This window comes from Vanellus vanellus (assembly GCF_965231255.1).
Source record: "Vanellus vanellus genome assembly, chromosome: 10".
Lineage (NCBI taxonomy): Eukaryota > Metazoa > Chordata > Aves > Charadriiformes > Charadriidae > Vanellus > Vanellus vanellus.
Window position 1 is genome coordinate 21,812,731 of NC_138915.1, and position 24,203 is coordinate 21,836,933.

The 24,203-nt window shown below is 50.8% G+C and overlaps 2 protein-coding genes across 8 annotated transcripts in view; one reads left to right on the forward strand and one right to left on the reverse strand.

The window, feature by feature from the left end:
* The window catches only part of MAP7D3 (MAP7 domain containing 3), a 48,201-nt gene extending 43,424 nt beyond the window's left edge, over positions 1-4,777 (forward strand). For 2 of the 5 annotated variants that reach the window (XM_082488056.1, XM_082488058.1), the window contains exon 20: positions 556-2,006. In XM_082488056.1, coding sequence (XP_082344182.1) covers positions 556-865 — 310 coding nt within the window. In that variant the 3' untranslated portion in view covers positions 866-2,006. Of the gene's footprint in view, positions 1-555; positions 2,007-2,125 lie in introns of those variants that run through there. The other 3 variants (XM_082488059.1, XM_082488060.1, XM_082488057.1) reach the window with 2 other exon arrangements.
* Positions 4,778-4,915: 138 nt separating this feature from the next.
* Positions 4,916-24,203, reverse strand: part of FHL1 (four and a half LIM domains 1) — a 33,393-nt gene continuing 14,105 nt past the window's right edge. Inside the window, exons 1-6 of one of the 3 annotated variants that reach the window (XM_082488062.1) lie at positions 17,120-17,254; positions 8,476-8,657; positions 7,587-7,764; positions 6,910-7,079; positions 6,137-6,323; positions 4,916-5,389 (exon numbers count right to left, since the gene is read on the reverse strand). In XM_082488062.1, coding sequence (XP_082344188.1) covers positions 5,235-5,389; positions 6,137-6,323; positions 6,910-7,079; positions 7,587-7,764; positions 8,476-8,657; positions 17,120-17,141 — 894 coding nt within the window. In that variant the 5' untranslated portion in view covers positions 17,142-17,254 and the 3' untranslated portion in view covers positions 4,916-5,234. Of the gene's footprint in view, positions 5,393-6,136; positions 6,324-6,909; positions 7,080-7,586; positions 7,765-8,475; positions 8,658-17,119; positions 17,255-24,203 lie in introns of those variants that run through there. The other 2 variants (XM_082488061.1, XM_082488063.1) reach the window with 2 other exon arrangements.

Here is a 24,203-nt window from a genome sequence, read left to right on the forward strand (position 1 = left end):
TGCTCATCTAAATGCTAATGATTTAGAAATGACATTGTGAACTTTTTTTTAAAAGTGATGATAAATGCATTTTACTTCTCCAGTGATGGAATGAATATAAAAACTTTTTCATGATTTTCTTAAGAATGAATGAAAATTGGTCACTGATTTGGGTTTAGAATTTGAATCTGTTTTAAGTATTGCTAGTCTTGTGAGGCTGTGTTGTGTTTTAGAAGCCTTAACTGGAGAAAAAAGGAAAAATGCACGCTACTAAAATAGGGTTTTAATGGTGCAGGGCTTTAAACTTGTTGCTTTCTTATATCAAATTTCTGGAGCCAGATCTTACCTGAGAGCTATTAGTATAGTAAAAAGTGAGTGTGTGTTGGTGAGTCGTTCTTCCCCATTAGCTCTTGGAGGGGAGATCCCACGTGGCAGCTGGAGTAGCTTGTCTGGGAACACCCTTCAGGATATTCAGTGCTTTGCAAAGTATGCAGACTGCTAATTGGCTCTCCTGTAATGAATCTAAAGGTTAAACATCCAGAAATTCTAATACAAGTATCCATTCATTTTTTCCAGCCATCCTGCAAAAGAAATGGTTATCGGTGACTCAGTGAAGCTGGGTGTTAACGAAGCTGATTGTACAATCGGACTTACTCAGAATCTTAATGGAAAATCTGGTTCATGGAATTTTGAGGAGTTTATTGACGTTGGAGTACATTCCAAGTCAACCAAACTGAGCTCGGACAGCATCTCTGCTGGTAACTGTAATCAAAACTTGAATGATGCTGCTACAATACCTTCTAGTCCCAAATTGGTTTTTGAGGAAGATGGTGCAGTGAATTCATTGACCAAACCTATAGATGCTTCATCAGGTAATCCAAGCTGATTTCCCTATCTCTCTCTTCCTCTGGCTAGGTAATTAACTTCCTTGCATTTTACTCTCTTTTGCCTTAAGTTCAACTTCTTACTTTCAAGGCACTTTTTCCAATGTGTAGACTGGAGGGAAAGCTCTTCCTTTAGTGCTTGTAACTTGCATTCTGTCAAAAGGAATCACCAACTGATGCCTCTTTAGGGATTTGCTCTAGACAGGAGCCAAGGCCTGACGTTAACGCTCTTCCAAAGACACAACTGGGCCTCTGTGAAGCTCCTGTATCTCCTACCAGCACTCAAGTTCATGTGTTGTATTTTTAGGCTTCTTCTGAGATGTCTTAAATGGCACATGTTACTTTTGAAGATACTAACAGTTTAAAAGGTGTCTGATGTAACTCTACAGACAAGACCTTTCCACTCCTAGGCATGTTCTGTAACTTTTTGATGCTGGTCTGCAGGGTCTCGCAAGGTCTCTTCAAGCAAGATATTAGCTGTCCTCTCTACTTGCTGATGAATAGTCTTTCACTTCACTTAGGGGGGTAACACCAACCTTAAATTCTGCAGATGGTTGTGTTACGTTTTGGGAGGAGTAATAAAGCTGCACACCCAATATTCTGAAAGAAGCACTGCTTTGTCTGAAGCTGCATGTACTTGAGAAGCCAAACCCTGATGCAGTACAGCGTAGCGTGTCAGAGAGGCTTCAGTAAGCTGGTTTACGTAAAACTAGACTTCTCTAGTGTTGGAGCTAAACCCCAAATGGACATACTCACAGCAGGAGATCTCCTTCCGTGAGATAAATGACTGCGTGAACAGTTGAAATGAACGGTAGTGGAAAAAACAAGACTTGCTATCCACATTTTCTTTAAGTCATGTGTAGCACTTTTTTTGATTAAAGTGTAGCACTTTCCTAGACTGAACTGTTTCCTGAGTCTCCTCTGTCACTCTGCGTCTTATGAATTTTAGTCCTGTGGGCATAGCCTTATTGACACTGTCCTTGAGGCCGTGGGAAACAATGTGATACTGCTGATTGCATTTTGTTCTGATCAAAACCGTCAACTTTTTAGTGAAGAAAGTGTTGTTTAGAACATAATATGGTGTAAGAATTATCTGCGTATCTTTGAAAACTAACATTCGTATATAAAAATTTTGGACCATAAGTAACTGAGTAGTTCTGTGCTCGCTCCCTGGATGTAGACTCTGACAGTGATGATAGATGTATGTGGAATATATGCAGTTATGATGGTTAAATGTTTTCTTCTCTTTGCTCTTTGGACAGAACTGTGAACACTAGAGACCTGGAAATAATCTGATTGCACTTCAGTAATCCAGTTTTATCAAGTACCGAAGGCCTTGTTTTGAAAAGCTGCTTGTTTACCTTTATCCATCTTCAAGTTTGCAAAAAAAAAAAAATAACCACCAGGGGAGGGATGACAAACTTCTAGATTTGCACCTTGAAACATTTCAGGGAAACTATTGTGCTGATGTTCCTGTTCCATTCATTTAGCTGATTGTTAGATAAGATTTCCTTGTTCAAATATCACTTGCTTCCCTTTTACAGACTTTACAGTAACCAGTTTGAGTCTTTTTTTATTATTATTTTCATATCAGTATCATGTACAGCACTGTGCCACTGGAGGCTCCCCAGTAAGCTACTGGCCAGGTTTTGCATGTTCCTAAAAATGGCACTTGATGAAATAAAAGACTCATTCAGTGTTCATTAAAGCTGAACTCCCTTTGTAATGTTCTAGAACAGCGCTGTTACTTGTTGGTTCATGTGCTATTTAAAAACCGTAAAATTGAATATCTTCAATTCCAAATTGAGAAGAAAAATTCCTTATTTTCTAATGTGAAAATATTAGTGGTTTCAAAATGCAGTATTGTACCATCACTAATATGTTTTAATCTATTGGCAAACATCAAAACATGTTACAGCGTATGCACTAATATGTTACAGAAATGTTGAGTACCTAGATATGTTTGTCGTAGTGCAGTTTAACATGTCATGCTTTTAAAAATGTTTTCCTTTTGAATTACTTATTTAAATTTATCTACACTCATGGAAGTATTATTTTATTGTGTACATAACAGTATTAGACCACTGAAGTCATGTTTTGTTCATGTTAATTATTCTAAGCGTTCCTGTTCTCGCTTTATAACAGTGGCTGCAAGCTGCATATATATTTCCCTTCCCCTAAAGCCTGCATTAAGTAATCTATTTAACCTAAATTAGCCTGCTTTTTACAGCATGAAGAGATTAACTAAGCATCTTCTGAAAATTGCTACTAAAAGTAAAGTAATAATGCAGTCTTAAGTCTCCTATAACAGATATACTGGCTAAGTGATCACTGTAAAGAATAACTGTCTCGAATCCTGCTCTAAACCATTGGCTGATACTTCAATTCAACTGAATCATCCAAATGGCAGCCGTGCGTTCAGTGGTTAAATGCAAATTGTTTTTGCTGGAACTAAACCTGTTCTTTCCTCGACATCGCAGTTACGATAGGAAACCCTCAGCCTTCTTACTCTCGCTGTTTGCTATTCAGAATACGGTAGAACTGTTTTAGACTTTAGAGCAGTGCCTTAGGTAAAAGGAAAAATGTATTTTTGTATGATAGTTGTTTCATTCTGGCAGAGACAATCATTCTAACGAAAAAGATGCCGATATTTTTTCTGTGCTGATACTATTTGTTGAATGATCTGTTACAGCTCTATGTAAATATGTGCACACTGTTAAATAAACTTTGCAGTTGAACAATGCTTTATTTCTGTAATGCTAAACATTTACCTTACCAGGAGACGCCAACCCCTTGCCATGCAGCCCTGCACGCTGGCACTGCTCTAACTACTCCACACCGCAGATTCCCCAAACTAGCGGCTTCTCTGGCAGTTGCATTTGTGTGGTTGGGAAGGTGTTTGTACTAACACCTTCAGACCTGGCTGTGTCTGTATGTGCTGATGACGTGTTCATAACTGTTGAATTCTTTAACTTGCTTTTTTCACTGTGAGCCTTTGCCTTTTACACGTAGCACCAGCATCTTTATGTTCTAACGGTGGGTCTGGCGGTGTTCCATGGCCACCGGGGAGCAGTGACTGTCAAGACGACAGCAAGATGCTGCCTTTTGTTTTTCTTGCGAGGGTTCTTTGTATCTGGTAGGTGTTTGTGAATGACTGGAGCAGCATCCAGTCGATAAATATTTCTGTATGGTATTAACTATTGCTGTGAAAAAAAAAAACAAAAAAAAACCAACAACTTAAACCAGCATTCAGGTTGCTGAAGGGTAGTGGTGGATCTGTGTACGGACAGTGGCTGCACGTGTTCACCAAAGGGCTTTTTCACACAGGCTGTTCTTGGATGGTCCAGCATCAGTTATATATTAAAAAAAATCAGTTTATGGAAATTGTTGCTTTGATCCTCAGATATCGAAGGGTGTGATATGGAACAGGTGACTCCACTTTGCCAGTCTCAGCATATCAGACTTGATCTCAGTAGCTGAGCTCTAAGAGGTGTCAATCAAAAACCAACAATTTTCCAGACTGCAGGACTCCAGGCAGGCACTAGTCTCAGTTTTATTAAATCATAAAACATACACTGACATGATAGGAGAGCTATCATTGTCTGAGCTATTTTTAAGGCACTTCTAAATGCGTGTGCATTTTGTTGTAGTTGAAAGATTTACTTCTTGTTAATGGATTAATAGACAGCCTCATTTAAATGATGATGTAAAAAAAGCTGATGAGCAAAACTTTGGGGCAAACCATGCGGCAATCAAGACTAAAACAAGTTTATGGAAACTTAACTAAAGCTAAATCGTACTGCCAAAACATTGTTATATGTAAGATGAAGCCATTCCATACGCTTGCTGCAATTTGGTGTGATGGGGTAAGCTAAAAGTATTTATTATTGTGCTGCTATTAATGATGTGTGATGTATGTAATGTACCTGTAATTATAAAAGCATAATGATGGATCGCTCTGTTCCCAGGTGCAATCTTTGCATCTCCATTTCCGAGGTGCATGCCTTGTCAAACCTATTTCACTTAAGTGCCAAGCTTAAATGTATACCAGACAAGTTTAAAACTAGCTTTGTTTTAGTTTTAAGCCACACGCAGATTGTGTAGTATGTGAATCTCTAATGCAAATCTAATGGCGTTTCAAGCCTTTACGCTAAGAGTTACTTGGAAGCAAAGTTAAATTTTTGCAAGGCTACATGCTTTTGTACTGCAGGAGCTTCAAAAGTCAAACCCAGTATGTTGAGGCTACTTTAGTTTTTATACTAAAATGGAAAAAATTTAAAATTCTTAACATGCAAAAACCTGCTCCTTTACCGGGACTGTTTTGGAAAGCAGGGCTCTAAAATCCATTTTACAGCAGTTGCTGTTCGCTCCTTACAGTCGTTTGGGACACTCAGCACAGTAAATTTTTCCGTTATGGCAAACAAAGCGCTTGTTGGCCAGACCGCGGGCACACTTTGTGCACTTGAAACAATAATCATGCCAGGATTCATCTTCGTAGTTAACCACACTGGTTCCTCTTCCAAATCCTGCTAGGAGAGAAAACAATTATAGGACGGCGATAGTAGCTTTTCCCTCGGCTGGGGCAGCCCACCAAACAGCAGATCCCATTCTTACTGCCTCCTGTGCTGCTGTAGTCTTGCAGACCATATCTGCGTGCCTAAAATACTGGCCAAAATTGCAACTGAACCACTTTGATTACTGCTCTTAGATAAACAGGCAGCTGAGCATAAGGCTGGTGTGGTTGGGCTCTGCAGTAAGCTTTTCCCCTTGGATCCTTTCTCTAGGAAAACAAGCTGAAGGAAAGTTCAAGCTGTAGAGCAAGGACAGGTTGGAGCCAAATGCCCTACCTGGCTGTTACGGGCTCAGATCCGTGCTCTAAAATGCAGTAGGGAACGCGAGTCTCATGGGACTGGCAGGATCGTGCCCCCATTTCAGGGCTGAGCTGTCTGACGCAGTAACTGTGACATGTGAAATACATCAGAAGCGAAGCAAATGTCACTTCGGGGCAATGAACCACTGCTCTTTTTAGACTTGAGGTTCCCAGACTAAGATATAGGTGGGAACTGTTCTAGTTGGGGAAGTTTTGAAGGACAGAGGATTTGAGCCATGCAAAGGGTGAAGAGCTCCATCCAGTAAGATAATTAGCTCACATGTAAATTGCTCGGATTGGGCGTGGGATACGAGACCTGCTTCTGTGTTAGCACCCTCTGAGCTGCGTGTCTTTGGGGATCGCTGCACCCACCGCCCTTCGAGCTGCATTTAATCCAACATACCTGTAATAGGATTCTTGCAGCCGGCACACTTCTTGGCAACGCACTCCTTGTAGCATTCAACGCAGTAAAACTGATCCTCTACAGCTGTGAAGCGCTTCCCGCCCAGTTGCTTCTTGCAGTTGGAGCAAATGAAACACTCGGAATGCCAAGGCTGCTCCTGGTAAGTGAGGCCTCCAGAAGTGATGGGCTGTAGGAGGCAAAGAGCAGAGGTATGCTTTAGAATCGTGAGGGAGGAAGAGAGGCGACGCAGGCATGGGGTGGGGGGTAGGAGGGCTTTGTCACAGAGAAGATGTCTTTGAAGTTTTTGTCAAAAATTAAAATCAAGTAGTGCAGCGCACACACTTGAGTTCCTCTAGCCTGGAATCCTGCACGCCTGGAGCTTTCATATTAGTTTATTTTACCTGCAGTGACTCTGCAATTCTACATTAATCAGTTGCAAGAGCTTTAAAGCAGCTGTTTTATAAAACATTGTTTTACTGCTTGAATCCACAATATCTACTAGAGAGCTTAAACCCTCCCCAAAGCAAGCGCAAGGCCGGTGCTTGCTTGGTTTCAGCAGCGTTGCTGTCGGATAACCCTACAGCCCCTCCTCAGATGCTGTCCTGTGCAATAACCAGTAGCTCTCTCCCATTATTACACCACCAAGGAGTAATCCATATCTCAAGGAAAGATCATAAGCATTGGTACAGCTCCAGCATGACCTGTCTGCTGGTTAACTCTCCCAGTTTCCAAAAGACAGGCGAGGGCTAGTTCTGGCAGCTGGAAGGACTTACGTTCTTGCATTTAGCACAGGTCTTGGCAAACTTATGCTCGTGGCAGGAGACACAGTAGAAGTCGTCGCCCTTGGGGAAGAAGCTCCCGGATCCAATCACTTGCTTGCACTGGCTGCAAGTGAAACAGTCCTTGTGCCAGACCATCTTCTTGTACTCAACGTTTTGGTCTCCTGCAACAGACAGAAGTAACTTGTTAGGTGGAATTTCAGGCTTGTGACAAACTCCCCACCCTGGGCAGTGTCACACGCCTGTAGGCAAAACCTGTCCCTTCCTTTGCCCAGCACTTCGCTTGTAACCTGGGCAAGGGCTGAGCTGTTAATTTCTCTGTCTCACTTTAGCCAGGGCGTTCTAGATTTTCTTAAAATATTTGTCAGAGCAGTGCCTGAGCCTTCCTGAGAAGAGGACCTTGAGTCACAGAGCAAAGCTTTTGGTAGAGATGGTGGAAGGGTACCTGCTAGGGTGAGCTATCCACGTGAGGGTGAACTGCAAAGCAGCCTTCCAACCCTTGAATAAAATGGACAGGCGAGAGCAACAGTCAAAACTTGCGCCATTTGGTGGTGCTCCAGCCTTCCGCTATGGTGTCCATACCCCTAACTGCAGCCACATGACCACGAACCGCTGTGGCTTTGCCCTAGAGCAGAACGTGGCCGTTGCGCCCCTTTCACTGGCACCAGTACCTGCAATAATAGGCTTGAAGCAGCCCTTACACCTGGGAGCATCCTCCGTGGCAGTGCAGTTGCTACACCAAACCTTGTTGTTCTCCCTTAGCATGAAGGGCTCGTTGACCAGGGACGTGTAGCACTTGAAGCAGCGGAAGCAGTTGTCGTGCCAGTAACGGTTCTTGAAGTGCAGCTCCTGGAACGAACAGAAATGGGGTGAGCAATAAGCCCTTCTCTCTTGCTGAGCAGCTCTAAAGCCGATGTACTGGGAGCCGCCTCGGCAGAGAAGGACAGACTCCTTAGTTCCTAAGTGTGTCTGCGTTCGGAGGTGCAGCTCAGCTGCAAGCGGTTAAGGGAAGGACATTTAACCCAACTCACTGACACCATCACATTCACTTTGGGCTTTCGGGGTAGCAGCAGGTGCTTCAAACCAACAGCTTAGAGATTTGAAGTTCTGCAAGCGTGGGCTGCTTCGGTTGTGATGTTCCCTCTGGTTCAGGTGTGCGTTATTATTGCCATAAACACCAACCAATAAACATTTGCCACAATGACAAAAATCAGACCCTGGGTTCTTCCTAAGCGCTTTGCCCAGGAGAGGAGTTCTCTGCGAGTCCCGTGCAGGCTGGGTTACCTGCAGTGCTCTCTTCGGGACAATTCGGCATTTGCAGCCGTTCACATGGCTGAATCTAGATCCTGAAATCAGCTCCCGTGCAAAAGCAGCCCATGGCACTCCCCTGAGCCCCTGGCTCCTTGCCCGAGGAGCACATGGCCCATCAGCCAGAGGACTCGCAAGAGAACTTGTTTTTCACATAGAAACTCCTAAACAGACCAGAGCCAGGAAAACAAGCGAGAGGGTTATCAGCATCTGCCCCTCTTCTCATCACCCATTTAACCGCTCGGTGCTCACCTTGGAGTCGGCTCCGATGGGTTTCTTGCACTCGGTGCAGGTGTTGGCGCAGAACTTCTCGAAGCACTTGACGCAGCAGTGGCGGCCCTCCTTCTGCACGTACTTCTTTCCTTGGAGCGCATCGCGGCAGTAGTGGCAGTCAAAGCGCTCCGACATGGTGCCCACGGTGTAACTGCCGGGCCCTGCGAGAGGAAAGAGGACCGAGTTACAGCCCTGATAACTGCTCCAACTTCTTGGGTCTATGCAAATCCAGAACATCAGGAAGGTGGCTCCACAACGAGCACAGGGTGGTGTCACGCTCCTCCAGGGCTTGTTGGTAGAGAAAGCAGTGTCCATGCCAGCACTGTTAAGGCAGTTTTTCTATCAGGCAGCTCAAGGGTTTATAAAACATTTGCCTCCAGCGTTGCCTTCAGGGTGTGGGTTCAGCTAACACCCCACCACGCTCGGGGAAGTGGGGTGCAGCAGACAACCGGGGTTTGCTCCCAGCAGTCACAAAACTCATACAGGAGGCAGCTTGGATGTCCCCTCCCGGGTCCCAAACTGCCATGGGGACGCAGCAAAATGCCACAAACTCTCAGAAAAACGCGGGCTACAGAGTAAGGCCACTCAGGCCACTCCTGGCCGTGCTGCGGAAGCCCTCTGCTCGCCACCACGCTTCGCGTGAGCAATGCATTAGTATCACAAATATTTGTAGTTCCCTTAATAGCCATCCCAGATGCGGACACTAGATTTCTGCCTGCAGAGAGGCAGGATGGGCTCTGGCCAAGCACGAAACCGCACCGCTCCGGGACCTGACCCGCCACGAGCTCATGAGAGCAGCGTCCCACACCAGCCCTTCCCCCTCACCTTCTTAACAGGAAGGCTACTGGACTGCTTTATTTATGTATTTCCCATCAAGCGAGCGTGCCGATACCTAATCACTGACTGAGGGCCACTCCGTTCATTACAGCCAGGCCCTGGCGGAGGCTCCGCGTCATTTGTGCACAGAAATGGCCGCCAACCACAAGCAGAGCGCACCAGTTTCCAGCCTGAGCCCGCGGCCAGCTCCAGCCCTCCCAGGCCTTTTGTGCCGGATAGTTGTGCAGCTTCCAGCTGCCTCTTTTCACCGTTTTTTTTTTCACATATAAAGTCATGAGGGAAAAAAAGCAAGGAAAGATCTCCCTACATGTAAAGAAATTTCTTCGGTTCATGCCGGCAGGGCTCTGCCAAGGCGTGAAATTCCACCTTGGCCAGGGAACCAGCACATCAGCAGGGGTGGGGGCTCTTGACAGGATTTTCTGCTTTGGCCGGAGGTGCACGCTCACACTTTGTCCCCAGGCACGCGTCCCCCGCCTGCACACCCGCTCTCAGCCTCCCGCACCACCTCTGCCAATGGCTCCTTCCATCTCCCCAACACGCAGCCCCAGAGGAGGCCATCAACACCCCTGCGAGAGCTCGGGCAGGGCGACACGGGTCCATGCAGACCCAGACACCGGTTCCATCTCTGCCCCCACAGCCCCCGGTACCACCGACCCCCATCTCCCCTCTACAGACAACAACCCAGGACACAGCTTTGAACTTTCCGCGCCATCAGCAGCCGGACGGGAGAGATGTCTGGCAACAGAGGATGCCAAGAGGAGATCTAATTATTCTTTTCCCGGTAGAGCTGTAGCACCAACGCAGAGGAGGAAAAGGAGAAGGATGCCGTCCAGCAATACAAATCGCTGCTGCTTCCTGCTGCGAGGTGGAGGAGGCCCTTAGCACCTCCATCGCATGGCCTCACCTCCGACCACCCCACCGAGCCCCAGAACTGAGGGGCTGCTTTGCTGCTTGCTCCCGGCAGAGCTCAGCAGCGTAACGGCCGCCCGTTACAGCCGTGCTGCTCCAAGCCCCAGCACAGAACCTTTATAAACTGGATAAGGGCTTTGCATTTTTGGGGTGCAGAGAGGACACGTCGTTCCTGGCTGGGTCAGTAGGACCCCACGGGGCTCACCTGTGGCTGCGGGATGCTGCGCAGATAGGATGGCCGTGTTGTTATGGCACGAGGACCTGTTTACACCACTTTTTCCTGGACACCCGCCCACCCCAGTAACTCTAGATTTACCATCGACTGCGTGGCCCAACCTGTCAGCACGAGAAGTCCCCACGCTGGCAGGGGGGACCCCGGGGCCGAGGGACGGCTGCTGCCACCTTCGTGAGGGGCAGCAGTGCAAGTTCACCTGGCACATCAAACCCAACGGGTCCTGAGCAGGGCACGGTCCTGCCCCTCAAGCCCAGGCACCGCAGCAAGAAGTGAGGGGTGGCTCCTGCCTTCACCATCTCCTTTTCCAACCCAATTTTTCCCTGGGAGTAACGTGCGTCGGCAGCACACCGCAAGCAGCCCCGATGCAGCCGGGTGCAAAGCCCAAGGAGGTGCCTGCCTGCAAATGAACATTTTGCCATTATTTCAGAGCTCTTCTCCTGCTTCGTCTCTGGGCTCAGGAGACTGCCAGATGGGTGGCAGCAGAAGATGCTGTGGGCCCTGGGAAAATCAGGAGCTGATTTTCTCCAGTACCACCTGCAAGCCAAGGAGGAACCAGAACAGGACACAGGAGACGGGATTCACGCTGTTACTTTGCAGATTTTAAAATCCAAGAGTGACAGAATCACAGAATCTCCCAGATTGGAAAAGCCCTGTAAGATCATCTAGTCCAATCGTTACCCTAACACTGCCAAGCCCACCGCTGCACCATGTCCCTCAGCACTATACCTACACGGCCCTTAAATCCCTCCAGGGATGGGGACTCCACCACTGCCCTGGGTAACGCGTTCCAATGCCTGATGACCCTTTCAGTAAAGAAATTCTTCCTAATATCCAATCTAAACTTTCCCTGGTGCAACTTGAAGCCATTTCCTCTTGTTCTATCACCTGTGACTTGACAGAACAGGTCGACCCCCACCTCTCTGCACCCTCCTCTCAGATAGTTGTGGAGAGCGAGAAGGTCTCCCCTCAGCCTCCTCTTCTCCAGGCTGAACATCCCCAGTTCCCTCAGCCGCTCCTCATAAGACATGTGCTCCAGACCCCTCGTCAGTTTTGTTGCCCTCCTCTGCAATATTTTGAAAATATTGCAAATATTTACAAATCATTTCACTTGGGCAGGAAAAAGAAGGAGAGCCAGGTGGTCTCTCCTGAGCCTCCTTTTCTCCAGGCTGAACACCCCCAGGCCCCTCAGCCGCTCCTCATAAGACATGTGCTCCAGACCCCTCACCAGCTCCATTGCCCTTCTCTGGACACGCTCCGGCCCCTCAATGTCCTCCTTGTGGTGAGGGGCCCAAAACTGAAGACAGCACTCAAGATGCAGCCTCACTCACCGCATCCTCTCTGTCACTCTTTTGATAACTTCAGGATGGAACAAGTTGGAGCGTTTCTCTTCCAGAAAGCAAGACATGATGGTCCTGGAGAGGAGCACTGCGCAGGGAGGCTGCAGCAGAGGTGGGGACCAGGTTCACACCCTTCCCCTTCCCCTAAAACCTACACAGAAGCAGGCTGGAAGCTGAGCTGGCAGGAATTGCACTCCATGGGGACCGAAGTCTGGAAACACCGCTTTGCCAAGGTCAGAAGACGGCCATGTCCTGCTGACAACTATGCCAAGGGTTGTGTTTGTACCGGTTCAAGTAAGTGAAACAAATAAACAGCTGGGGAACGTGGAAACTATGCGAGCCGCCGCCAGCTCTGCAGAGCTTTATCAAGCAAGGGAGTTTAATTTAGAAGAAACGCAGTTGCCCAGAGTCCAGGGCAAATGGTATCGAAACGTTCCTGATCTCAGGTTTAGGGCTGCTTTCAACCAGAACACGTAATCGTGAACATATGGCTCAGGGAGTAACGCGACGCTGTGTTCCCATGTAATGCATCATGCGCTAACGGGAGACACACGTTTACCGCAGCAGCTTTGCAGCTCCACAGACAATTAACAGCGGGCCCGGGGCCCCAGGAGCTGGGCTGCACCTGCAGACGTGCCAGCTTCTGCCGACCTTGTGCCATCCCACGGACCAAAAAGCCCCTCTCACGCACAGGCGAGGGCATGAATTTGCCTCCAGCCGTTCCAGGAGCTTTCTGCCCTTGGCAGTATCCCCCTGGATCTAGACGCGGGAGAAGCACCTCTACCCCCTCGCCAGCAATGAAGATGCACTGACCACGTCGTCCCAGCAAACGTGCTGCCTGCTGCTGGTCCCTGCTCACCCGTGCCATGCTGGGAGCCCACCCCAGCCGGACCGTCCCCTACAACCCTCCCGCAGGAGCAGCCCACCCTGGGGCTGGTGCACAAGAGCCCCAAAATCTGCCAGGACCCCACGCCAGCAGTGGGTGTGCGGAGACCACCGGGTTATTTTCCCAGAGCGGAGCAAACGTCCGTGGAGATTTCGGAGCTCTGCTGCTCTGGAGAACAAACATTCAGCCTCTCACTGCTGCTCCCCTAAGCAGCCCAGTCTCCTCTCCTCTCCTCGAAGGTAGGCAGAACAGGTATTTCGTTGTGCTCCGTAAAAAAGTATGTACACATCATCTAGAGCCTGGTTGGCTCCCGGCCATGGGTTTGGAGATGTTTATCTCCTTAATAACCTGTTCACCCCTCAGCTGGACCACACCCCCACCGCTTAACTTTCCAGAAGTTTTTGCTGTCTGGAAAATAGGAGATTCATGAAACTAAGGACACACTGGGTACGTGGAAAAACCGTGACTCCTCCTCGCTCTTCCTCGGAGCCTTTATTTTCAGGCGCGCTGCACGGCTTCCCCATGCGAGCTGTGCAGCAGCTGTTGAGCACACAGTGGGGATTCACACCAGTGGTACAGCCGTGGCACAGCAACGCAAAACTGGGTGCTCAGAGTAAGCACTCATCAGACCAACCACCGAAACCCTAAGCGCTCTACTGTTGCGCTTCATTTCTCAGCGGTGCGCTTAAAACGACAGCGGTACATGCGGGTGTTTTAGCTTAGAAGGTGTTTGAGCACAGTTTCTTTGGCTGTACCTTTGTACCAGACTGCAGTGTCTCTGAGCCCACAGCCCGGCCAAGCGTCTCCCGTTTAACCCCGGGAGAATCGCGTACCCTGAGGACGTGCGCTGATCCAAACCCCATTTCAGCTTGACTCTGGGGCCACAGGACAGGTTTTAGGAAACAGAGGAAAAGCATGGAAAGATTGCAACTATTCCCTGGCCCAGGCTGATGCCCATGCCCAGAGGACGTTCTGCTGGTGGAGAGAAGCAGGTGAGAAGAGAGCGCGCAGGCTGCTGGGGAGAGGGGTAAGTGCAGGACGTGACCATCCTTAAATAGCCTAGAGGACCCTCAATAAAAATAAGAGCTCAAGAAAAAAATCCAGCAATACTTCCAGCAGCTAACCCCCCTTTAAGCAAGGTGTCCCCCTCCCACCAGCCCTGGCGGGGTGCTGTCTAAATGTAGCTCCCCGATGGATTTGGCTACAGCACGAGGGCAGCTGGCCAGACCAGTGGCCTTCTCGAGTATCAGGGTATTTGGCACGAAGACCTACTGGAATTCAACCCTAACATTTACCTGACCACAGAGGTGCCAGTTAGCCACTTGTCCCCAAGGAGCATCTCCTGTTTTGCCAAAACAGACCTGCAGCCCTTGGACGGCCATACCTTCCGTCTTTCAGAGAAAGATCACAGATATCTGGGCTCCACCAGCCTCCACGCACCTCAACTCATGCTGCGGAGCAGTCACAGGGCTGTCCCAGCTAGTGGTGACAGTCAGGGCTGTGCCTGAGCCCTGCAGCGTGGCAAGCTTTAGGATGGAAAGGAGAGTGCAGACCTAAGAAGTGCCACCCCACAAAAGCCATCGCATTAACAACAACGCTGTGCCTCTCCTGTGGGTTCCTCTCTCCCATGGCCCCTGGGCTGGTTCCTCCCCGTTCACATGACCACAACTCAGCATCACAGCGGTTTGCGCAACAAATTAAACCGAGTCCCTCTGCAAAGGGAGCTGAAGCACAGCTGATAAGCAAAGCACTTAGCACAGGATATGTGTTAATGTCTCTGGGGAATATGTTTAAATGTGATAAACCACCAAGGAAGAACTTGAAGTGCGGTCTCTAAAAAACAACCAGGGAAACCCTACTTCAACCCCACGCTCTATTCTGCCACTTCGGAGACCAGATGAAGCTGAAGGTGCCCTACATGCAGCAGCGCGCTCTATACGGAAGGAAAACAGCGATTGCTTTTTGACTCTCCATGGGTTTTGTTTTCCTCAGCAGACCGCGTACGCGCAGCCCCCGTATCGCCAGGCACGGGCTGCACCTGCCCCTTTCAGCTCAGGACCTGGCATCCCCTGCTCTGTCACCTGAGCGACTCTTCTCAGCTTTTCTCTCTGCAGCGTTGCGTGGTTTGCTATAAATACTGGGGAATAGCCTTAAAAGAAGAGTCCCCTTAATCCGAAATGCAAAGCGGCGCTCAGGACTGCGCCTCAAGGTCACTGGCACGCTGCCCCGGACAAGAAGGAAAGGAAGAAATCACTTGCTGGTCGTTTTTGCTGGGAGAGCTGGCAGTGAGGAGGGGAGAGCTGTGCTCTCCCATTGCCAGGCTGGGGCACGTGCGAGTCTCGCACACCATAATTCAAAAATTAGTCTGTTGATAAAATGGAAGCTTCTTTATTTAGAACAAGAACGGCTCCAAGTTCCTCAGGCGGTTGCCAGAAACATTCCCTACGGTCCTATTGCCACCACGTCTGAGCACATCCCAATCATTATTAAATCTTCACGGTTCCCCAGGGAAGTAGGGATGTGCTATTAAAAAAAAAAAAAAAAACCAAAAAAAAACACAAAAAAAACACACTGCTCCGGCCCTGCAAACACCCCCCCAGAGTTTGCTTTTGCACCTCATACAGAGCCCGGCTAAGGCTAACACGGCTCCCCGTGTGCGCAGCACCGCTGCCTACGGTAAGGCTGAGCACTTTGGCAGAGTTTAAGCAGTGAAGACGAAACCTTTCAAAACAAACCCAATCAGCTAAAGCAAAAAAAAAAAAAAAAAAGTCCTGCTCAGTAGCTAACTCGCCCTGTGCCTGCCTTAAGCTTTGACCTTTGAGACTCCTCATTTATGTTCCCTGCTACGCACGGATCCGTCCCCACCTCCGTAGCTGGATGCTCTTCTCATGCCCAGGTTGCCCAGGAGCCAAACGTGAGGCTTTCCCCTGTGGCAAGGAATTCCCCCCCTCGGGGATGGGCACTACGGTACCCCCCTGCATCCCACCGCAGCTTCCCCGGAGAGCTGGGCTCCCTCCAGGATGCGGGAGCGGATGGTGCGCTGTAACTTGGTGGTGGCAGCGCTCCAACCGCAGCATCTGCTCAGAAGATGCTGCAGCATTTTCTATTACAGCACAGCATCAAATCCGTGGGTCCTGCCCCGGAGAACACCTCCCTGGGGAAGATGAGAAAGAAAAGATAGATAGAGCTGGGATTGTAATGAGAGGATGCTACAGCATCCTCTCGTGCCTCGTGGGCTGAAGTTAAAAAATAAATGTCGTCTTACATTTATAAGTGAATGGATTGCTCTTTTTAAACACCTTTGAGCTGTTTAAAAACGGTACCACAGAAGCCAGATTAGATACCTTGCACAACGTATGTCTGCGTCACACAAGCAAATCCTAAGCAGTTTACATGCCGTGCAAGAAGCCTCGCAGCTGTGCCCTGTCCCGGGAGGCTGTGCGGGAAGTTGAACAGCACGCTGTCACTCTCCTCCCCAGTTTTGGAGAGGCTCTGTGTTCCCAACAGAGTCTCACGGGCACCACTGTCCCCTGGCTCCCGGTGTGCCACAGCTCCGTTTGATGCCCACAGGAGCTGCGCCCCAAACTGGACACCCCCTCCCCAGGCATGTCCACCCCTTGGGCTACGTCTCATCAAAAGATGCAACAGCACTGCCGTTGTAGGTTGTGATGTAGGGCTGTAAGTACATGATGGACACACGCACAGACATGGTTAGCTTCTAAGAGGCGGATAAGCTTTTAAAAATCCCAAAGAGCTTGCAATCGTCAGTAATCGGAGGGCTGGAGTAGTTTAGTCGCAGTGGGAAGGCACAACACATCTACATGCCACGGGGGACATGCAGAACGTGCTCTCGAGATTCCTGTCAGCGTTAAAGGGAAGGAAAAGCTACTGGTTCCCCATCACCAGTGAGGGTCAGCACATTTGGTCCACAAGGCAAACCCAGAGAAGAGGGAGTAAACACAAAACTTCCCACCAGAGCAGAGCAGACCATCCGGGTTCACGTGCTGGGCTTCTGCGGGGTCCCCTCTGCTACGGGTCTCCCCGGCTCACTGCGGTCACTGCCATAGCAAGCTTGCTGCGAGGAGGTCCTCCTCCCGTGTTTTCACCTACTCTTCCCAAAATAACGGCTGAGCGCCAGCCTTCCCACAGCGGCGGGTGCAAAAGCACTTACCAGCCAATGCGTTTTACTAAACAGATGAGGCCGCCACCACCGCCGCGCTCCCCACACCAGTCCCTCACGCTGGTTATAAACCCATTTGCCATCATTAGTTACAGCTGCAGAGCGCTGAGGCTTCAGATGGCATTCAAAAGAGCTGTTTTGCTGGTGCAGGAGCCTGTTAGCAAAACCTTCCTCCCCGTTTACCGGGCATCACACACACAGGGACTTTCCCACAACGCCTGGAAGCGCCTCCGCTTTACCTGTGTGCCTGTGGAAAGCCATGATGAGCAGCCCAAAGTCACCAGCAGCCCCCTTAGGTACCAGAGTTCACAGTCTCTTGGCCGATTAGGAGCTGCCCCGTTTGATAACATACATTTAAACGGAGGCTATTAATACGGACGGGACTCCTACCAGATGTCCACTCCCCTCCCCAGAGATCACAACCTTAATCCCCCTTGAAAATTCTTACCATTTTAGGTGATCTGAGGGAGAAGAATAGGATCCAGAGACCTCTAGGTCTCTGTAGGCAACATGTAAATACCTGCCCGGCTACTCAGCACCCAAATTAGTCCCAAAGGCAGAGTGTGCCTCAGGAACTTGACCCCATGCTAGTACTATTTGGCCTTGGCTTTAGAGCTAGATTGTGTCTCATAACAGTCCTGAGCTAAATTACAGACCCGACATTAATTCTGCACTGCCGCTGCTGAAGGGAAGAGGTGGATCACAGCCCCACGAGGGCTGGAGGGGCCGCGGTCCCGGGAACCGGCAAGGGGCTGTCCCCTTGGCTGTAGGGCCCATAAATGCCGTGGGTTATACCCTTGGGGACGCAACCGAGAGCCCACGGGAGTAATAGAAGATACCTTCATGGGGGAGGTCAGACTTGCCTTCAACATGAGCGTCACGCTGCGGTTTTACTGCCTGTAAAACTCTCATACCTGGTCCTCCTCCAGCTTTTACCCTAAGAGAGCTCAAGGCAGTTCAAAGCGAGCAAGTCCCTGAGCAGCAGCACTTAGAAAGCCTGGGGTCACGATTACGGGACTTCTCCGGCACCTAACAGCATGGCTGGGCCCATTCCCCAGCACGTGGCTTATAGCGAGCTTGCCGGCTCGTGTCTCTGTCCTCGTTACTCAGGTGTCCACAAAGCTCCCTGGAAGACCCCGGCTCCGTGGCTCCAACCAACCTATTTCCACCCAAGCCGCGACAGGGAGCGGAGGGAGCTCTGGTTGAGGGCTTGCTCCCCCAGGGATGAGCAGGCTGCGGCAGCTCCACGGCCACGCTCCCTCTGGGTTATGCAGCCGGCGGCAGCGCATGTTCAGGGCTGGCGGCCAGGGACGCCCAGCTGCTAATCCTGCCTCGACACTGACTCACTGCATGGCCGTGGGAAAGTCAGTTAACCTCCCTGACAGGCACTGGGAAGAGCCAATGTTTATCATTCCTTCCACAGAGCCCATCGCGGTGGCGTCTGGCCTCTGAACAGCAATCAGCATAGAGTCACAGAATGGTTAGTGTTGGGAAGGACCTTAAAGATCATCCAGTCCCACCTCCCTGCCCTGGGCAGGGCCACCTCCCCCCAGCCCAGGTTGCTCCCAGCCCCGTCCAACCTGGCCTTGACCACCTCCAGGGATGGGGCAGCCACAGCTTCTCGGGGCACCCTGCGCCAGGGGCTCACCGCCCCCACAGGGAAGGATTTCTTCCCAATATCTCATCTAAATCTCCACTCTTTCAGTTTAAAACCGTTCCCCCTTGTTCTATCATTACAGTCCCTGATAAAGAGTCCTGAGCATCATCTTCAGCCCAGTTCGCCCTGCTACAGCCAGGAACTGGGAACACCTCCGCTTCTCGCTTGCAGAGGACCCAAGAGCTCCTCGACCGCACACACGTGGCAGGGCACGCACAGCCTCCAGCCCCAGCACAGGGCTCGGTGTCTCCCTGGGCCTTCCCACCCGTCTCAGGCTCCCAGCTAGCACACATGCAAGGTCAGCACCTCAGCTTCATCCCAACATCTCCAAGTTTCCAATACGGCCTGGAAAAGGCCACACTTGACAGCACACCATCCCCAAAGAGCACAGCGTAGACCCACTTGTGTAGCAGATTGGGACTGGGAAACATGCTAAAATACGAGCACGCTGAAACGCTTTGGCTAGGAAAAACCCAACGTCATTCTACCCCAGCTCATCTATAAACTCCAGCAAATTGTTTGCATAATTCAGATGGTAACAGGAACCCTAACAACTGCTATTTTCCTGTGCTAATCTTGCTGCACGCAGGGTAATATTTACAGACATGAGTTCATTTTTGGCAATGCCCGTAGAGTTTGCACCATTAACCATTCTCATTCCTTTCTGGTTCCCCTACACAAAGCGCTGGCACCCTCCCACCCAGCAGTCATTTCCTACTTCCCCCTGAATACCTTCGTATTCCAATTAGAAACAGCAACCTTTGCCCCCCATCCTAAAATGCAGAATAGCATCGCCGTGCGGTGCCAGCAGCTGCCACGTCCCACCCCGGAGGCGGCTGCAATCGAGCAGCGGTTTGACAGCATTGCAGAGGCACGCGGAGAGTAGGGATGGCCGCTTGGCCATCAAAATAGTTCACGCGTACAAACGCACGTGTGTTTGCAGCACGACAACGGGCACGGGCTGCAGGAGGTGGGAGAAGGAGAGCTTGGCCAAGAAAAAAAAACAAACCAGGAGCAAGACCCAGCCCTGTTGGTGCCCGTGAAGCTTTACCATGAAACTCCCAGGAGCAGCGTTCCACGGCACGGCTCGCTCCGCAAAGCCTCTGGTGATTCCCCAGAGCAGTCTGTAGTAAAAAGGTCATTTTGATTGAGTTTGTGGCCGCCTGGGCCAGCGCAGCGGGCACGGGCTGGGGAATGACCCTTGCCGAGAGGACAGGGCTGCTCTTGCTTTCTTGGCTGGCTTTAGCCGTATGACCAGGGAGGATTCCCATCTCAAAACCCCTCTGTGTCCACACAAGCCCAGGTGATCAAACACACCAGCGGTGCAAAGTACAGCCCAAGTGCTGAGGAGGGACACCGGTGCCCTGTGAACATGGCAGGGAGCAGAAACCTGCAGGAAAGAACCCCCAGAGAGAAGGTGGGCCAGCCCTGGCCGAGCCCTTCTCTGCTAGCCGGGCACCACGCACCCGGGGGTCCCAGAGGAGAGAGCGCTACAAACCTGTCGGTGAGCGCACAGCAGGGCACGCAGGCTTGGGTTTTCACGTTTTTAACCTACAGGACAGGTTTAATGTTTTCGGGAGGCCAAGGACCCTGGTCTGGACACGCTGACCCCACCACACAGGTCTGCCTGCGAAGCGGCATGGCTGGGGCATAGTGTCATCCGCTCGGATAGACAAATGATTCACATTGTGGTTTCCAGAGTATTTTCTTGCCCTAGACAATCCTGCCAGAAAAGGTCTGGGCGTCTCAGCTTGCTCGCACATCCTGCTGTCACTCAACGGGCAGAAAGTCCTAAATAGAGCCGGTATAACCCAGGCATTGATGAACTATTAGTCACCATCATCGGAGAAAGAAGCAAGCGGCAGTAAATAGGAGCAGGAGGGGAGCACGTGTCCACCTCGTCGGGTAACGCTGTACCTTCTGCTTCCATACGCACCACTTCGCAATGCACACTAGCCGTTCGCCGGGCTCCCCAGAAAACGAGAGCCCCATATTGCTCCTCACCCTTCTGGTCGTGCAGGCGGGCGCCGGACTCGATCCACGCTCTCACTGCGGCTCCAGCTGCTGCTGCGAGAGCACAGGACCGACACGGTCCCATCGGCCAGGGATGTACCAGGCAGAGCAGGGGGTTGCTCCACATCCAGCTCTGCTCCCACCCACCGTTTGCACAAACGCTTCTTTCTTTTCAAGTAACAGCACAGCAGTTTCGGAGGGTTGTTTGTTTGTTTGTTTTTTAATTATAAATTTATCTTAGGTTGCATGCAATGTGTGTTCTCCCACAGCAGAGAGCACTCCTTCTTGCCCAGCCTATCGCAGACCCCAGTTAAACTTCCCTTGGCTCTTCTGAGGCAGAAACTAACCAAAATTTTATGTGTATATATATATAGACATATATAGACACACACATATATATAGAAAAAAAAAGACAGAGTTTGCGGGAAGCCAACCAATAAAGCAGCTGGGCTCAAGAGGAGAGAGAAGAATGAGCCCACCTTTGCATTTGTGGCAGGTCCATCAGTGGGACGGAGGAGGCAGCAGCCCCACTGCCGCAGAGGTGCCGGGCAGGTTTGGGATCCAGGACTGACACCTGGGGCTGATCCAGCTCTCCAAGCACTCAGTATCCTGTGTGCTTCTTGCTCCCAGCACCGGCTCTGGTTGGTGAAAGTCACCGCGGTACAGTGTGTGCGGACCGTCCGGAGAGGGCTGCCAGGGGATGGCCCCTGCTTCCCCCCACCCCCCACCCCCCCCCAGCCAGGGACACTGCCTGCAACCCACAAGCCATCAACGAAAATGCGGAGTTTCCACCTAGTCTTTTCAAAGGGGGGGGGAGCCAGGTCAGTTCAAATGCAAACAGTTTCTCTTTCACGTATCACAAAAATGCTTCAGAAGACGCAAAACCTGGCTCATTTTCCCCATTCTGCAATCAAGGATGCAGCTCCGCACCCCTGAAGCATCCTGCAGGAGCTCAAGCGGACGCAAGACAGAGACACCCTGGTTCACGCGAGATGTGCCCACACCCAGAGCAAAGCCAGCAAGGACATCCCTGCAATGCCAGAGGGGAGGAAGGTACTAGCCACAGGGCAAGCCCCATGCCCTCGGGCAACCAGCTCAGAGGGGATGGTGGACAAGGAAATGGGTAGCACATGGTAAAGTGTTTTCCTTTCTTCCGTGCCGAAATCCAGCCCGCAGCTGCGTCAGATCCATGCGCTAAGCCTTTCAGTGCCCGGGGAAGATATTAGGATCAGCTACGGAGGTAGGGATAAAGGAACTGGGAATAAATTTGTAAGGAGACAGACAGAGCAGGTAGCCCTCCATGAACTCAGATATAATACGAGTAGAAACAAAAGGGGGAAAAGGAAGGAAGGATGAGAAGAGAGAAAAAAAATAAGGATGAGGGTGTAATAACAGACAGGAAAGAATGGCCCAGAGATAACAGAGCTGGAAATGAAGGCATCTGAAAAAAAGCAAAACTGGGAAGAGATCTAAACCGGGTTTTTCCCATCTGCCTCCATCCACAGGCTGGACAGTTTCCAGGACTATTCCCATGGCAGCTCCAAATTTATTCCCCTGCTGCCATCTGCTCTGCGGCTCCCCTCCGCACACGCTCCCGACTGGCACTTCGTCCCGTCACCTGTTGCTGACATGGCAGACCTCTGGCTGCTGCTGAAAGCCAAGTGACACCGAGGCCCGGGGGCAGCATCTGCGCACAAATCCAGAGCTGCTTTGCAGACCCAAGGCTTTGTCCAGCTCCCGTCCCTGCTCCCGGCTACGTCGGGGTTGGAGGACAGGAGCCGCAGCGTGGTAGGGCTCAGGCACCGTACAGACGCGCGGCAGCAGCACCAGGACATACAGGCTCCAGCGAGGACTGGGGTGAGAGGAGGCTGCAGCGGTATAAGGTGCCGCAGAGGGTTAGCTTCGAATCAACCGCAACAAGATAATCCATTTCCTCCTATCCCTGCTCCCTCCTCCCCGTGGCTCTTTGCTATGTTATAGATAAGATGCCAAGACTGTATCTTCCAGCAGCAAGGATGCCGAGTGCCTGCTGTGGTCCCTACAGTTACATTTAGACCTTCAGTAAAAGCTCAAAAAGGGACAGTCCCAAAAGGCTGAAGACTTTTTTTTTTTTTTTAACATCTCTTAGAAAGACAAATATATTAGTCTCGGCTAAACCTGGGTCGAGTTCTGCTTTCCAGCCCCGTCTCCCGCATCCTTCTGCCTCGCCTCAGTCTGCGGAGGGGAGCTGTGGGCGTGCGGGCAGCAGGCTGGGGGACTCGGCAGGCTGCCTCCAGCCCCCCTGCACCAACCGCGAGGTGGAAAACATAGGTCTGATCGTGCCTGGACAGTGGGCAACCCTAAGAGGACACAAAGACTTCCTTTGCTCCTCCTGGGAGAAAGATCCACAGGTACTGCCAAGGCTGGTCCAGTTCAGATGCCTCGTAAGGGCATCAAACCCGTAACTGGGCAAAGGTCTGCCAGTCACAGCTTTCCCCCTGTGGCTTAGCCCTGGCATCAGAGCCGAGAAACATAGCTTCAGTGCCTGTCAAATAAACATCACACCGATCCCAGCCAGGCAGCATGGCAGCCTCTTCCAGGAAAGATGAGGTCTGATAAATACTCACAGAGATATAATCCTACCATGCCCACACAGTAAATGCTCGTGTCGGGGCTTCACCAAGTCGTTAGCAAGCCACCACTGAAATAATATTTCACAATCTCCATTAGGTTCTCCACGCTCCTAATTGCTTTCAATTACTTCTCGTAGGCACGGCAGCTGGCTGCGCGACGCTCTCCCCCGGTGAAGTTAAACAGCTCACTGCGGAGAGCCGGGAAGGAAGTTCAGCTCTGAGTTTGCATCAGTGCTTGAAAGCTAGGTCAGTCACCTTCCCTGGAAATCGACCCGCCGCGAGCCAGAAATTAGCAGCTACCCAGACACCAGCTACAACACACGCGCTCTCCAGCATCCCCCCCCGCGGGTTCCCAGCAGCCCTGCTGCCCTCCTGCCTTCACGCAACAGCACCTGGCAGCAAGGAGGACTTTCAAGATGAGCACTGCCGGCCATGCCCCAAGCTCTTCCTTCAAAGGCTGGGAACGTTTTCGGTGTGATGTTTTCTAGCAAAACATCACGTTCCCAGGAAGGTGCTGGGCAGTCGGTTCTGCAGACCTCCTTTCCTCTGCCCCCACAGCACAGCGGGCCAAGCCAAAGCCCCGCACAAGCAGCACTCTGCAAGACCAAGGAGCCTTGGTCTTTCCCCTTAGAGAACTTTATTTTCAGCGGAGGAGAAGAAAGGGCCGTTTGTGGGTGGACTGCAGTTCTAGCAAATCACCCTCCAGAAATCCAGCACATCAGAAAACACTAAGGATAGAGCGACTTCAGCTCAGGTGGTCAGAGGTGGGTAAAACAAAAGCTTCTCAGGAGAGGACTGGGCAAAAGCACACCACCTGGCTGAGGGTGAAGACAGGCCACCTCTTCAATGAGAAGGACATGCCCTTCCAAGCATTGGCATGCCGGTTGGGAAGACTCCCCGGCATCCAGCACACCATCAAAGCACTGCCCGCTCTTGGCAGAGGCCCCAGGGCCGTGCCCTGAGCGTTGATTTAGAGCTGACAGGAGCCAGCCCTGGCGCATGGGTCTAGCAGGACAACCAGCCCATCACCCTGGGGGCAGG